The 14,472-nt window shown below is 34.4% G+C and overlaps 1 protein-coding gene across 11 annotated transcripts in view; it reads left to right on the top strand.

Moving 5' to 3' along the window:
• The window catches only part of LOC131546128 (cAMP-specific 3',5'-cyclic phosphodiesterase 4D-like), a 143,816-nt gene that overhangs the window by 114,713 nt on the left and 14,631 nt on the right, over positions 1-14,472 (top strand). For 10 of the 11 annotated variants that reach the window (XM_058785469.1, XM_058785467.1, XM_058785468.1 and 7 more), the window contains 4 exons: positions 12,146-12,337; positions 12,498-12,534; positions 12,621-12,697; positions 12,866-12,915. In XM_058785469.1, the coding sequence (XP_058641452.1) occupies positions 12,146-12,337; positions 12,498-12,534; positions 12,621-12,697; positions 12,866-12,915 (356 nt within the window). Of the gene's footprint in view, positions 1-2,818; positions 3,084-12,145; positions 12,338-12,497; positions 12,535-12,620; positions 12,698-12,865; positions 12,916-14,472 lie in introns of those variants that run through there. The other variant, XM_058785473.1, reaches the window with a different exon arrangement.

Genomic DNA, 14,472 nt, shown 5'->3' with positions numbered 1-14,472 from the left:
AAACAGCATTTCATTTAAATGTTTTTTTTTTTTTTTTTTTTTAGACATTAGCTCACATTTGAATACAATTGAGTGCAAGAACAAAACTTTAACTTGAAATAATAATGATTCAAATATTTTCTGAACTTACAGTAGTTACATTTTTATATACTTGGTTTGAAAATATATAAACAGTTGTGACATGTGAAACAAGCACCTTCTAGTATCTTGATCAATTGAAATTCAATTAATCCCAAACCACAGAAGTAAGAACAATTACTGAATGCATGGAGGATAAAGATCCTTTTTTTTAAGATGCATAGAATTGTTCTTATGAGTTTACAAAACTCTAATCTGGTTTTTAAAGCGGATTACTTTCTTTACTTTTGACATAGTTTCATGAACAGTTTACCAGCACAGAAGCTTGTGTTGCCGACATACCAGCTGAATGCGAGAAGGCCAGACAGGTGTTATTGGATTATGGGATGAGGTCAGAGTAGTGACGTGGACATTTTCCTCACACAAAGCTGAAGCTCTCTTATTTGGGGTTAGTCAAGCTGTCAGTTTTCTCAGTACACCATGGCTAGTGAATCTCCTGGCGGTTCTCCTCTTTCTCTCTTTCTTAGCACTTTTACTTGGAATGACCGCCAGCTTGATATAAACTCACTGAAAGGCAAGAAAAGGAAACGCTGGTTCAAGTCACGCAGGTACATTGCTCATTAGACAGATATATGGTTTACAGTGTACATTTTAATCAGTTAAAAGTACAGACTAGTTGGGGCTGTATCAGTAACTGCATCAATGATTTATTGCATTTATTTTTATTTATTTATTTTTTGCAGTGGTCGTCTGTTTTTATAACTGTCTTAAGTATCCTAACTGTCTTAAGGATCCATCAAGCTAGATTTTGAGTATATTATTGTAATTGCTCTTGTGTAAGCAGTAAACATGATAAAACCTCACTGGTATACATTATATAATTGAACCATGCCATGGCTTAATTTTTGTAAATGTCAAATGGGTCATGTTGATATTGGGTTTAGCTGTCACATGTTTTATATGATGTAATGTTTATGACAGTCTGTTTATTACAATTTATGCTGGCCTAAGCAATATATATATATATATATATATATATCTTTTTGTTTTTGATATATTACCTTTTCAAATTTTTTCCCCATGTTTCATCTTGCCATGAACACTTTTTTGCTGATATTGCAATAAAAAATTCTTTGTATATTACTTTTCCCCATTTTTATTTGTAATGTATTGTTATTGGTATATTTTTTATTACAAAATATGAATTTATATAGATAGATTGCAGATTTATATATTTATTTTCTGCCATGAAAATTGTCATTATTGCATTTTGCCTATACACACACACACACTCACATATATATAAGTTGCAGAAAAGCTTTTAATACATTTTAAATGTGGAAGACAAACTTTTTTACTTTAGACAAAATAAAAAAATGTAAAAAAGCATTTACAAATCACTGTCAATATACAGCAGTTTCTCATTACCCGATAGAGTGTGACAACATGCCCCTACATCATTAAATCATTAAATAAAATAATTTTTCTGATCAATAATGGTAGAAATGTTCAGTAATTGCACTGAATACATTATTAACTGAAGCAGTTAAGCCGTTTTTTTTTTTTTCCTTCGTCGTCTTTGAATTGATCTGTTTTTCAATTGTTGTTTTTTCTTGTAAAAAGTGTGTCAACTTGTGAATCAGTGAATCAGTGAATTGGTTGGTTAAATCCACAGCACTTGGAATAAATACTTAATTGTGTTTACATTCTGTTTTTACACTCTATAATTGACTTTGTCAGGAGATGTTCTTGATTTTATCTAGTACTATCTGCTTTAATCTCTTGTGAACACAGGGGGGCAATGATGTGCACAAACTTATATCAGCTGTTGCTATTGTGTGATAGTTACTCCGCTGTCTATATGTAGTGAAACAAACACACACTCACCATTAAAGTCTTATTCTAGTGTCTTTTTAAATTTTTTATAATTTAGCACTGACAAATTTCTCCCAAACGAATTACTTCATAATCAGATCTGTAAACTTTCTCTGAAGATCAAATCAAGCTTGATGTCTAAATGTTTTTTGAAACCATCAAGTGAGCAGAGCTGCAAGCGATACTCCCTGCTTCGCTGTCATTGGTTGACGTGTGTCATGCGTCACTGGAACACCTCTGAGGGCCCTTGGCATGGGTTAATGTGTGAACCGTTAGACAACTCCCGCAAACTAGTCAAGCACAGCCACATGTGTTCGATTTTCTTTGTTGAAGAGTTCTCTAATTGAAAATGGAACATGACATTGAGTACTAGTCATTTTTTTACCTTTCAGTGATGTTTGAAGAGCCCTCGTTGTCTGTTTTGGGTGTAAATGGACTCTTATATCATTACATGCTGGTCATTGCACAGTATGTGAAAGTGCTTTTAATAAGTTCATTGTGAATGACTTGTGCGGATGAAGTGGTTTTGAAATTCCAGGCTTCACAGGATGTGCAGTTTCACACTAAATCTTTTGACTCAGTGTGAATTTATACTACCGGGCAACTCCTTCCCATCCGTTGGGATCCCTTACCTTTAATTTTTCCCTGTCATCTGAAACCTCACAAGTTGAGGTGTTAAGTTGCCTCCTCCATTCAGTCATATCAAACATGAGGAGGGCCCTACCCCCGACTACGTCATTACTACATGAGTCCAAGCAGTGAGCCCTGCAGCCAGCCAGGAAGGGAGGGAGGGAGGAAAGTACACAGGGTGGGAGTTTCAGGAGAGAGAGCGAGTGGGGGAGAGACGGATTGTCTCGAATTATAGCAGCCGAGTGACAGAAACACTGGAACGTCTGTCCGGTCAGTTTGAGAGTCCCGGGACACGAGGGGCTCCTGTCAGTGGACCAAACAGAGGCAGGGCCGTCTCGACCGAGTCATGTTCACGCTTTGAAGACACATGTGAGGACTGAAAACAAACACACACTGCTGGGATTAGCTGTAGCCGCTAGCAGAGGGAAATCCACGTCCAGAATGAGCATTATCATGAAGCCCCGGTCTCGCTCCACCAGTTCACTTAAGAACACAGACGGGTAAAGGAGAACTTCTTGCCTATCTCCTTCTGCCTCCCTTAACCTATTACCCCGTGCTTGCTGTTTCCTTCTCCTCTCTTACATCAATTCCATATCTCTTTTTAACTTATTGTGCAACTCTCTGCTTCCTCTTAAGTATTAAACCTATTTGTTTTTCCGCTTATCTTCCACAAATTGAGTTTCACTCTACCTAAGGAATTTGTCTTTTATTTACATTCTATTTCACTAGTACTCTTCCTCTTGAGTTTTTCATTTACTCTGTCTCACACTGACTTGTTAAAGTGTAACTGGGGGATAGATTTAAACATTCTTTGATGCATTATGTTGCCTGCTTGTCAAATAAGTGTAGAGAAGATTTGGACCCAACAAGTCAGTTTTACGTCATCAAATTTTTGTTTATTACTTTGTGTTTTTTATTTTACTGAAATAATTAGTTTTTCTACATACAAAAATATAAAAATATACTTTATCCAATGTTTACACCATCAAATATGAAAATATATATTAAAACACACTTTATATATTATTCAAGTTAAATATAAATGGTTTGAATAAACTTCGGTCAATAAATTCAATCAGAGAAAATGTTTTGGCATAGTGCATTTTGGGAGCCATTGACTTTTCACCTGAATATTCTAATTAAATTATTATATATTCTAATTAAATAATATTTAAGTATATAAATAAAAAGATTTCAATTATTTGAGTTGTAAGAGCTGCAATTGTTTTTATGCTGTTACCACCTGTTGTAGATGCAAATGTGTATTAAAGATGAAAATACATGCATTTTGTATAATGAACATGATTAGATATGTTATAAAACTTGCTCATTCTACTCATTTTAATTGAACTGAAAAAAAAAAGTATGTCGACCAATACTTTATCCAATACGTTTGTGCAATCACCTTAAAAAATAATAAAATGGCAAAAGGCGGTCTGATACTTCCACATGAGAAGGCTGCTGCTGGATTGCAGCATATTTGCAAGCAGTGCCAGAGGGCAGATACCTCACGCTTGTTTCTCTTGTCCCATCTTGTTCTCCATTTGTATTTGCTTATTTTAGAAGCAAGTGATTGTTTGTGATTGAACTGATTATTTTGGTACAACAGTTTTGAGTCTGTTTAAATGCAATGTGTGTGTGAAGAATTACTGAGCAGTCATCCATCATTGCAAACTCTGAGATATTGCATATTGATGATTCACAGGATTATTTTGGTGCATAATTCTGTTGTTTGTGTCCGATGTTTATAAAGTAGGCTAGCAAAAAAAGCGACAGGTTACAACCCCCCTTTGCTCGTGGAATGCTCCATTCCATGTCCATGAATAACGGATCTCAGCTAAACAAACACGGACTTGCTTTCAGAATGTTTAAGTTTGTGTGTGTGTGTGTGTGTGTGTGTGAAAAGGTTAAGATGTCAGTAGGAAATCTCACTGACATCTTATTGATGTCATCAGTGTACAGGGCGACGTGTGTGTGTCAGTATGTGTTTCCTTCACCTCATATATTGACCCTATTGTCTGCGGTTCCTGTTTATTTTGCTGTATTGTAATGCAGGACAGTGACTCAACGCATGTCATACACACCAATCATTAAGTGATAGTTGCCCTCTCATCCTGTCATTCATACTATTGTCATTTGGGCTAGTCTAATAAAATATTACCATCATTTGAATTTACCTACTGTGCGGTTATATTATGCACGCAAATCAAACCAGTTAAATGGGCTTTTCATTAGCGATCTCAATAGACGTTTCTAATTTCCAACTTAAATACATCTTCCAGCTCGTGGAGTGTGTTTTAATCTGTGTGTATTTGTGTCTCTATGCGGTTTGCGGATTTGTTATTTTGTATGACACCTAATCTGATGGAATAGATGGCCCATTTTCTCTCCTGTCGTTTAAGCTTTGACATCACCGACACATTATAGCATCTTGTTAGATAAACACATCAAGAGCCATCCAATTACAACGGTTTTTATGTGGCAAAGTGCAATATTTGCATTCCGTGGAAGTGTGTGTTAACGTGAGCACATGTTTCTGTTGGCAGCAGCAGTCACTAAATATGGCTTTCACTTTTTTTCTGTTAATTTCATTCTGTACATAAAGATTTTATAAGTTATTTATAGAGGTGACAACCACTTTTTAAGACTCAAATAACTCAAATAATTGACGTACACTGTAAAAAATTTGAAATTGAGAGAACTTAAAAATTTTTTTGAGTTTACTCAGCTTGTGGAAAAAATTTTATCTGCTTAACACTTAAAAGTTTGTTTGTGCTTTCATCAAACATATGTTCAATAAACTCAAAATTTAAAATGTTTTTTTACTTATAGATCCACGGTCAATCACCTTGCATTTTAGGTAAATATAAGTCTTGATATAATAGTGATGTAGACCTTTCTTAATTTGTCTAACTTGTGTTTCAGTTTGTTGAGCTAACTGAAAAGGTTATAAAGAGTTACTTCTATACCAAAGTAAGTTTTAATATTTGTGATAATGGAAAAAACTCACTGAAGAGAACACTAATCACCCCAGAGGTGACTTGAAACATAACACAAACACAAAATATAATCTAAAACTCTACAAAATATAATCAAAAACACTACAGAGCTAAAACATCTATTATTTCTCAACAAAACATATTCATGTTATCATGTTATCCCCATGATATCACCAAAATACTAATTATTCTAGAGCAAGCGTTTAAGTGTTTGACCCTCACCACCAAACTTGACATTGTAATTTCTTGTTGTTTAATATTTTAAGTTGCTCAAAATAAATGACCAAAATTTTTTTAATGAATATTTTTATTTTTTATTTTTAAGGAAATGTTTTTTCTTCATTTGATTGTTCAGAGAATTTTAATTTCAGAACTCAACTAAACAATGTCACTCCCAAAACGTTGCTGCTTTGACTAACTGATTCACTTTCCCATATTTCCTTTACTTATTTTAGAGCATGGTAATTTTAACAACAGTTATTTTTCTGCTTTTGACAGAGCTTGATTTGATTCATGAATTATTCCTGCCTGCTATTTTTATCTGTGCATCTCTTTTATTTGTCTATTTTGAGCATATTCCTGTTCCGTCTCATGATTGACAAGAAAACCAGCAGTTTTGGGAACAGCCTCATGTGATCACCAGAAAACAATGTCTTCTACATTCTCTTTGCATGTGGTCTCGAACCATCGGGTTCTACTTTCTGAATGTCCCTGGGTCAGGCTCCATATTTCCTGTGCTTTTTTTGTTCTTCTCTTATGCTCTAATGGACCACATGCCATTAAATAGAGCTTAGGAGGGCAGGCAGTCATGTACCAGTTCATTAGCGATGAACCTTTAAAGGGGTCCTATTATGCTCTTTTACAAAGTCTTGATTTTGTTTTGAACTAGAACATGCTCTCATGCTTGGTGGTTCGAAAATCGCTTTATTTTTCACATAATTTACATTATTACAATACCTTTCTCCCCAGCCTGGCACAAACAGCTCGATTAATTACGGGTTTGATGAAGGCCCGCCATCCGAAAAACTAAATGTGTTGTGATTGGTTAGCTGTACCAGTGTGTTGTGATTGGCGAACAGCTTAGACGGTGTTTCAGTACTGCCCGCCCTTGCCAAAATAACAAGTTTGTCAATATTGCCATATCAATTTGAGCTGGATTCAGACCCCGAGAATATTGAACAAGAGTATCGTGCAGAACCTTTGCACGCACGGATATTGCAAGACATATTAAAGTGGTAACGTTATTGTTTTTGTTTTTTGTTGTTGTTTTTTTTGGCTAAATCACATTTTAGATAGGATGTCAACAACAGCTTAAAAATAACTGCATTTACTATGTACAGATAAGTGCAACGGTAATATGTATTATGTTTATTGTTCTTTAACTATAACATTATAACATGAATTGCAGTGAAACTGTTATACAGTTGAATTCATTTATACCATAGTCCCACGGAGTTACACTATTTGTGGCGCCATATATATGCAAATGAATTATCTGCCAGCGTGAGGCGTTGTTGGAGTGGGAGAGATCGAGGTTTCCCTAGTAACGCTGTAAACAAAAAACAGAGCTCCACTCACAAACGCTGTTTTATCAGACATTACATGCAAGATGAAATGAAAATGACATCCAAAATTTTCTGAAGCGAGTTGGTTTCCTTCAGAAATACAGTGATATAAAAACACCCGCACCGGGTTTCGATTTTGAAACGTGCAGTGCTCAACCAAGCATTCTCCCCACCAGCCAACCATTCGAAAATGGACCACTTTGTGATATCACAAATACAGGAAAACAACTTTGTAGTCCAAACGAGCTGTTCATTGTAGTTTTGGACTTTGAGATTTGTAACTTTGTAGATCGTTTTATGCCCAAGCATACACACTACACATTGACAAAAATTTAACATTGCGGATGACTCATTTCTTTTTCTTCAGTTTTAGAATCATAAATATGTATTTAGGTTTAGTTTCTGTTTTTCCCACTTATGTTTTTTTTTAATATCAGTTAACAGAAATGTTTTGCATATGGTTTACATTTCACAAGACTGAGCAAGTCGTTTCTGTTGTCATTTTCTTTTATTATAAATATTAGTACTCAAAGTATAATTTAAGCTCCTTTGAGAACTCTGTGAACTCTTAGCATTGTTATTGTTGACTACCATTCTAATTGGAAAAGATTGGTTTAGTACCAAAAACAGTTAGTTGGGGAACAGCCAGTCTCAATTAAAGTGGCTTAAACTGCATGGGCAAAGGGATTGGGCAGGGTGTCCACAACAATAGAGCTAGCCAGTTGAACATCTGATGCCATAGATAGCATAGTAGCGATTGCAGCTACTGTAATTATCCCTTTGGTTATTTTAAGGGACAGACATATTTAATCCTTTCACTAAAGTAACATTAAATGGATTGGCACACCGTCCATAGTTGTTCTTGTTGTTTGTGGAAGAACACCCCGTATTGTGATTGTTTTAGGTATCTGTATAGCAAATCACTTTGGTTTATATGCATCTTGATTTTAAGTGATGTTAAAACATGTTCTAAATCATTCTGCTTTTTATCTTCCTTGTCTATAAAGCAAAATAACTCTCTTTATAAGCAACTCATGAAGAAACCAAAATCCATACACCCCTTTAAACAGAAAACATACAGTGACCCCAAAAAGTCAAACCTAGTCCCATCTGCAAACTAATTATTCTAGAGATTTTCTCAGAACTAGCTTTAACTTCTAACTTTTTTGTGCTATTTTTACTATTTATTTATAAACCGGTCTAATTTTAGGGGATATATGAAGTCACTTCACACAGGTGCAGAAAAATGTAACCACAGATGTAGTTCAGCACATGAACTATGGACATGCTCCATTTGACAATTAGAAAGTTATTTTTTTAATTCAGTTTGTATTATTTACTTTTTATATTTATCATAATTATAATTTATACATTTTCAACTAATCTACATACTTTTATTAGTTTAACAATAAAATTTGATTACTTTAAAATAACTTCTTTTTGTGGAATATTTTGCTTGTCCCTATGACATTCATATATTTTTGTGCCTTAAGTGTCCGAATACTTTTTGAGTCCTCTGTTAATGTTATATGATGAAAGTTAACTGGTGTACAGTAAATTCTCTAGAAGTTCAGAAGTCATTTCTGCTTGCATGCTTTGATAATATCAGTGGTGTCTGGAGAGATTTCACCCAGCCTGCTCCATCATGCTTTCAAATAACTGGAAGTCATTATGATTATCTAGAAATGATTGTTTAATGTATCATGTGTGTTGCGTCACAGAGCACTGTTTGACGTCTAAAGAGCTTAGAGTTTTTGTCCAATTCCAGCAAAAAAGTAATTAGGGATTAAATTCAGACTTCTACTAACCTCTCAGGTAAACTAAACTGTGGTTAACACTACAACTTGGTGTTTTTGAAATATTTTGACGTTTAGGAGTGCAACAGAAATGTTTCTCACAAGATTAATGTGGTAGAGGTTTTTATCTGACACCGAGTTAAAGCTACTAGAAATGTGTTGTGTGTTGCTCTATATAACAAGTTTCTTATGTTTCCATTGTTCCATGGTTTTCTGTGTTTGTGTCGTGTGAATTAATTACGAAGTTTTTGTATATCAGGAACAATAACACTTCAAGATAATTACCCTCAAAAGTATACACAGCGCTGTGCTTTTGGACCTATAAAATGTGTTGGTGTGTGAGCACTTGTGTGTGTTTGTATGTTAAGTGTAGTTTAAGCAGGCAGTGATCTTTGTACAGGGAACAGATGGAGACCTTCACATACTGTTTATTTGATGGAGGGAAATTAGGGGAGTGAAATTAGAGCACTAGCAATGTGAAGACGAGGAGGAAGGGGAGAGGATGGGAGTGGTGTAAATATAGGTTTTGTTATATTTAATATATTTTCTGTAAAATATTTTGTGGTCTGAGCGCAGGTGGTTTTATGGGCAGTGAGTGGTAATATTATAATTTCATAAAATAAAGAGCATGTAAAAAGGAATTGAATATTTATATTATGAAGGTTCTAGTGATAATCTGAGATTAATCTCAAAAAGTAGAAATGTTGCTGTTTTCAAAACTAATCACTGGAGATGTTTTGTCCCATCTTTCTAGAATCAGTGAGGCATTTTCATTTTCATGCTTGTTGATTTATTTATGGTTATTATGAGAGCCCATATTTTCCTTTGTAGCGTAAGCATCAGTGCTTTTGTGTGGTTTACAGTAAAAGGAGAACAGTCTCATTCATAATGCATGTGCAGAGTTGAGAGTGTGTGAGACGGTAAGCCGGTGCATTCCTGTGATATGACCCAAGAGAGATGAGGGCAGCACATCAGCGGGCCTCTCATCGCCAGCTTTAATTTTAACTGCGAATAAGTCAGTTCTCAATGAAACACAAAAATAAAGTCAAATGCCATAACGTGTTGGGTTGAAAAAGCACAGGACACAAACTCCAAATTCTGTTTTCTCCTCACACTGTGCATGAGTTTTGTTGTTGCTGACATATTTGTTCTCAGTCAAAACAAAACTCAATCCCCCGTTTTACGTGGGTCATGAATCATTGGCCCTTTATGTGTGAGACAGTACAGTCTGCTGAAGTCACCAAGGTGCAGACTGAACCACTAATATGGATTTATCCATCCGCACCACGTTATTCGTCTCAGATGTGAGCCTGCATGGAGGTGATGATGGTGGCTAAGCGAGAATAAGACGTACAGCCACGTCACCGTTCGCGTCAGGAAAATACCCAGGGCAGAGCAATTATATTAATGCTCCCCGGGGATTATGGGTCAGCTTGTTGTAAGCACAGTTAGGTAGATCTAAGGTCTAGGGAGATGAAGGTTAAGGACGGCGCTCCCACTGGGCTGGGGAAGCCCTCTAAATTGGGACTTTTTCTGGATGAATTGTTTTTTTTAATGTTTTTTCTTTTTGCTCTACAATACTACGACCTTAATAAATATGTATTTAAATATGTTAGTCACATTACTTTGGATCAAATTTAAGTTTTACTTTATTTTTTGGTTTGTGTGTGTTTTTGTTTTGTTTTATTTTTAATTGTTTTATTTTTCTAATTTTTTTTCTTTTTCTTTTTTTTTATTTATTTGTTAAATATTTGTTTTTTGTGTATATTTTTTGATATTTTTTTTGTTTTGTGTTTGTTTGTTGGTTTTTGTTTTGTTTATTTTTTATGTTTATTTCTATGGTTATTTTTCATGTCTATATTATTTGATAAACTTCTATATTTTTGTTTTGTTGGATTTTTAATTGTTTTATTCTATTTTTTTTGCTTTGTTTATTTGTTTTTGTGTATGTTTTTTGTTTTGTGTTTGTTGGTTTTTGTGTAACACTTTACAATAAGGTTCATTAGTTAACATTAGTTAACAACATTAACATGAACTACGAATGAACAATACTTCTACAACATGTATTAATCTTAATGTTAATTTCAGCATTTACTAATGCATTATTAAAATCACAAGTTGTTTGTTAACATTAGTTAATGCACTACGAACTTACATGAACTAACAATGAACAACTCTATTTTCATTAACTAACGTTAATAAAGATGAATAAATAGTGTAATAAATGTATTGATCATTGTTTGTTCATGTTAGTTAATACATTAAATAATGTTAACAAATGACACCTTATTGTAAAGTGTTACCGTTTTTTGTTGGTTTCTTTGGTAACACTTTACAATAAGGTTTATTAGTTAACGTTAACAACATTAGTAAACATGAACTAAGAAGGAACAATACTTCTACAGCATTTATTAATCTTACTGTTAATTTCAGCATTTACTAATGCATTATTATAATCACAAGTTGTGTTAGTTAACATTAGTTAATGCTCTGTGAACTAACATGAACAAACAATGAACAATGCATTTATTACACTATTTATTAATCTTTGTTAATGTTAAAGAAAATACAGTTGTTCATTGTTTATTAATGTTAGTTCACAGTGCATTAACTAATGTTAACAAACATAACTTGTGATTTTAATAATGCATTAGTAAATGCTTAAATTAACATTAACTAAGATTAATAAATGCTGTAGAAGTATTGTTCATTCTTAGTTCATATTTACTAATGTTATTAACTAACGTTAACTAATGAACCTTATTGTAAAGTGTTACCGTTTCTTTTTTAATGTTTATTTCTATGTTTATTTTTCATTTTTCATATCTATATTATTTGATTACATCTGATTACATGACAGTTTTGTCCACAGCAGGAATTTATTTTTCATTTGGACAAGGAAAAAACACTGCTTGTATCCTCACTAGGTATCTTGTGTCACTATTAGGAGTTACCAAACCAAAGACAATTTATGCTATTTTTCCATAAAAATATTTGTTTAAAACTAACCTAACACACATATCCTTTATAGGCTCATAGTAGAAAATAGCAAACATTTGTCCAAAAAAAAAAATTTGTCAACAAACTGCCCATATTACTGGAAATTGTTAACTCTGTCAGCCTGAGTAATATGCTACTCCAACATCCTCCAGTTTTCTCATTTAACATCAGTGCTAACTGTCCTGTTGTTTTGTCTCCCCAGTTTTGATGTGGACAATGGCACCTCATCAGGACGTAGTCCGCTGGATCCCATGGCGAGCCCGGGGTCAGGTCTCATCCTCCAGGCCAACTTTGTGCACAGCCAGAGGAGAGAGTCCTTCCTGTACCGCTCTGACAGCGACTATGACCTCTCACCGAAGTCTATGTCCAGAAACTCCTCCATCGCCAGTGACATGTGAGCAAATGTCTCTCTTAAATGCAGAACTGGTTTATTGGCATATACACTTCTTTTTATTAATGTTCATGGTTTATTCATAAATGGATAGACAAATAAGGAAAACTATAAATATAAAAAGCTTGTGCTGTTGTAATTAGTATTTTGTCCTTTTTTGCAGACACGGTGATGACATGATTGTTACCCCTTTTGCACAGGTATTGCAATATTAAATACGTCAATATTTCAAAATTTCAAAAATTATGAAACACAATCGAACTCATTTTAATGCATCTTTTCTCAGGTTCTGGCAAGTTTAAGGACTGTCCGGAATAATTTTGCTGCTTTAACAAATGTACAACAAGAAAGGGCCAATAACAAGTGAGTGCTTTCAGTTTAACATATTCACATGCACACATTTTTATCATGACACTGAATCTTGACAGAATTTGTATATGTTGTAAGTTTGGTAACAGCAGTCAATCTGTCTTACTTTTGTTTGCATCATACACAATGACACATTCTCTGTTTCCTTTTTTTCTCTGCCAGGAGATCCCCCATGTGTAACCCACCTCCCATCACAAAGACCTCCTACACAGGTGTCGTACCATTACTTACTATATTTTAAATATTGCCATGCCATTTTAACAGCAGTGTTATTTTAGTATTGTTTATATACTGATATAGTATTTGTTAACATTTTTAATTAACTTTTATTTTTATATTTTCAGTTTTTGCTTAAATTTTTGATGTGCTTTTGTCATTTTTATTAGTTTTAAATAACTTTTTATATTTCTATAGTAGCTTTTAATTTATTTTTATTTCAGTTTTAGTTTTAGTAATTTTAGTACTTTAAATAAAACAGTTAGTTGCCGAGGCACGGCTTCTAATTTTTATTTTTATTTTATTTCAGCTATCAAAATCATCAATTATCATTGAGTTCACATTTGGATTAGATATATGATATATTGTAAAGAGCACTTTCTCTGAGCTTTTCGATTTGTTCATTTTAGGATAAGGGTTGTTTTAATTTGTGGAGAACTGTCTGATATGAGGGATCATGTTGTCTTTGTGTGGCACCTTCAGTTTTGTCTATACCAGCATAAGGGCAACCTCCAGACATCACATATCACAGTGTGCATGTCATGTACTCTGAAGCGGATAAGAAAAATTAAATATGTCATAATAACCTCTATGCCCAAATGAAAGCTTTAACGATACTTTTTACTCACTTTAATCGTTTGTTCATGCTTTATAGAGCATCCTGGGATGTGACAGTGTCTTTGCCATAATCATGAGGCACTGCTCACTGTATTGATTAGCTTCTGTTTGCGGTCTATTTATAAGGTTTGCAAAGAAAAGCTTGTTTTGAGATGCAGGTGTTTGACCCAGAACTGTAGTACAGAGCGCTTGCTGGATGTTTAGCATGAGCAGAATGTTCAGCTGCAGAGATAAAAAGCACCAGTGTTATAGATTTATAATATTGATTTGTACTAGAGGCAGTGAGCAGATGGACACATTATACAATTTAACTCCCCATGCTGAGTTTAGATGTCATGTGACCACTAAAATTGTCAGAAGACCCTGGTGGGTGTTGAGTGTGGATAGCCTAGATATCCATATACCTTAATGTGGAATAGGATGATGACGCCTGCAGCTGAAGATACGACCTGGTCACCAGGAGGCTAAAAACCCTGAAAGGCGTGATCTGTAAACTATCACCATTATAGCCTTAAGCAAGACATTTAGCTTCATGTTGTCTCTTCCTAATAAGTGTGCTGGACGTCGCTGTGGATAAAAGTGCCACCTAAATGACTAATTAGTGGGGCTTGCTATGGCATGATTCCTAAAATCATGCAGCTTGTTAAGAAGAGGTGTGATCAGACTTGCGCAGACAATAAAACAAGTGATTAATAGACTTGCATTGAAGCAGGGACCAGAGCCATATTTACAGACCAGAATACCACAGGGAAGTGGGCTTTTTTTACTTTGGGCCAGTAAGGAATCATCTAGCAACCCAGAACACCATAGAAATAGGGGATATCAAATATGGACCCAAATATGATCTAATTGTGAAAAATCTGCTTCCTAAAATATAAAGCCATATATTTTAAGTCTAAGAAAAGTGTCATGTTATCAAGACAACATGTTGTTAA

Source organism: Onychostoma macrolepis, chromosome 08, assembly GCF_012432095.1.
Source record: "Onychostoma macrolepis isolate SWU-2019 chromosome 08, ASM1243209v1, whole genome shotgun sequence".
Lineage (NCBI taxonomy): Eukaryota > Metazoa > Chordata > Actinopteri > Cypriniformes > Cyprinidae > Onychostoma > Onychostoma macrolepis.
The sequence above is the reverse complement of the archived record's forward strand: the minus strand, read 5'-3'. Positions and strand labels throughout refer to the sequence as shown.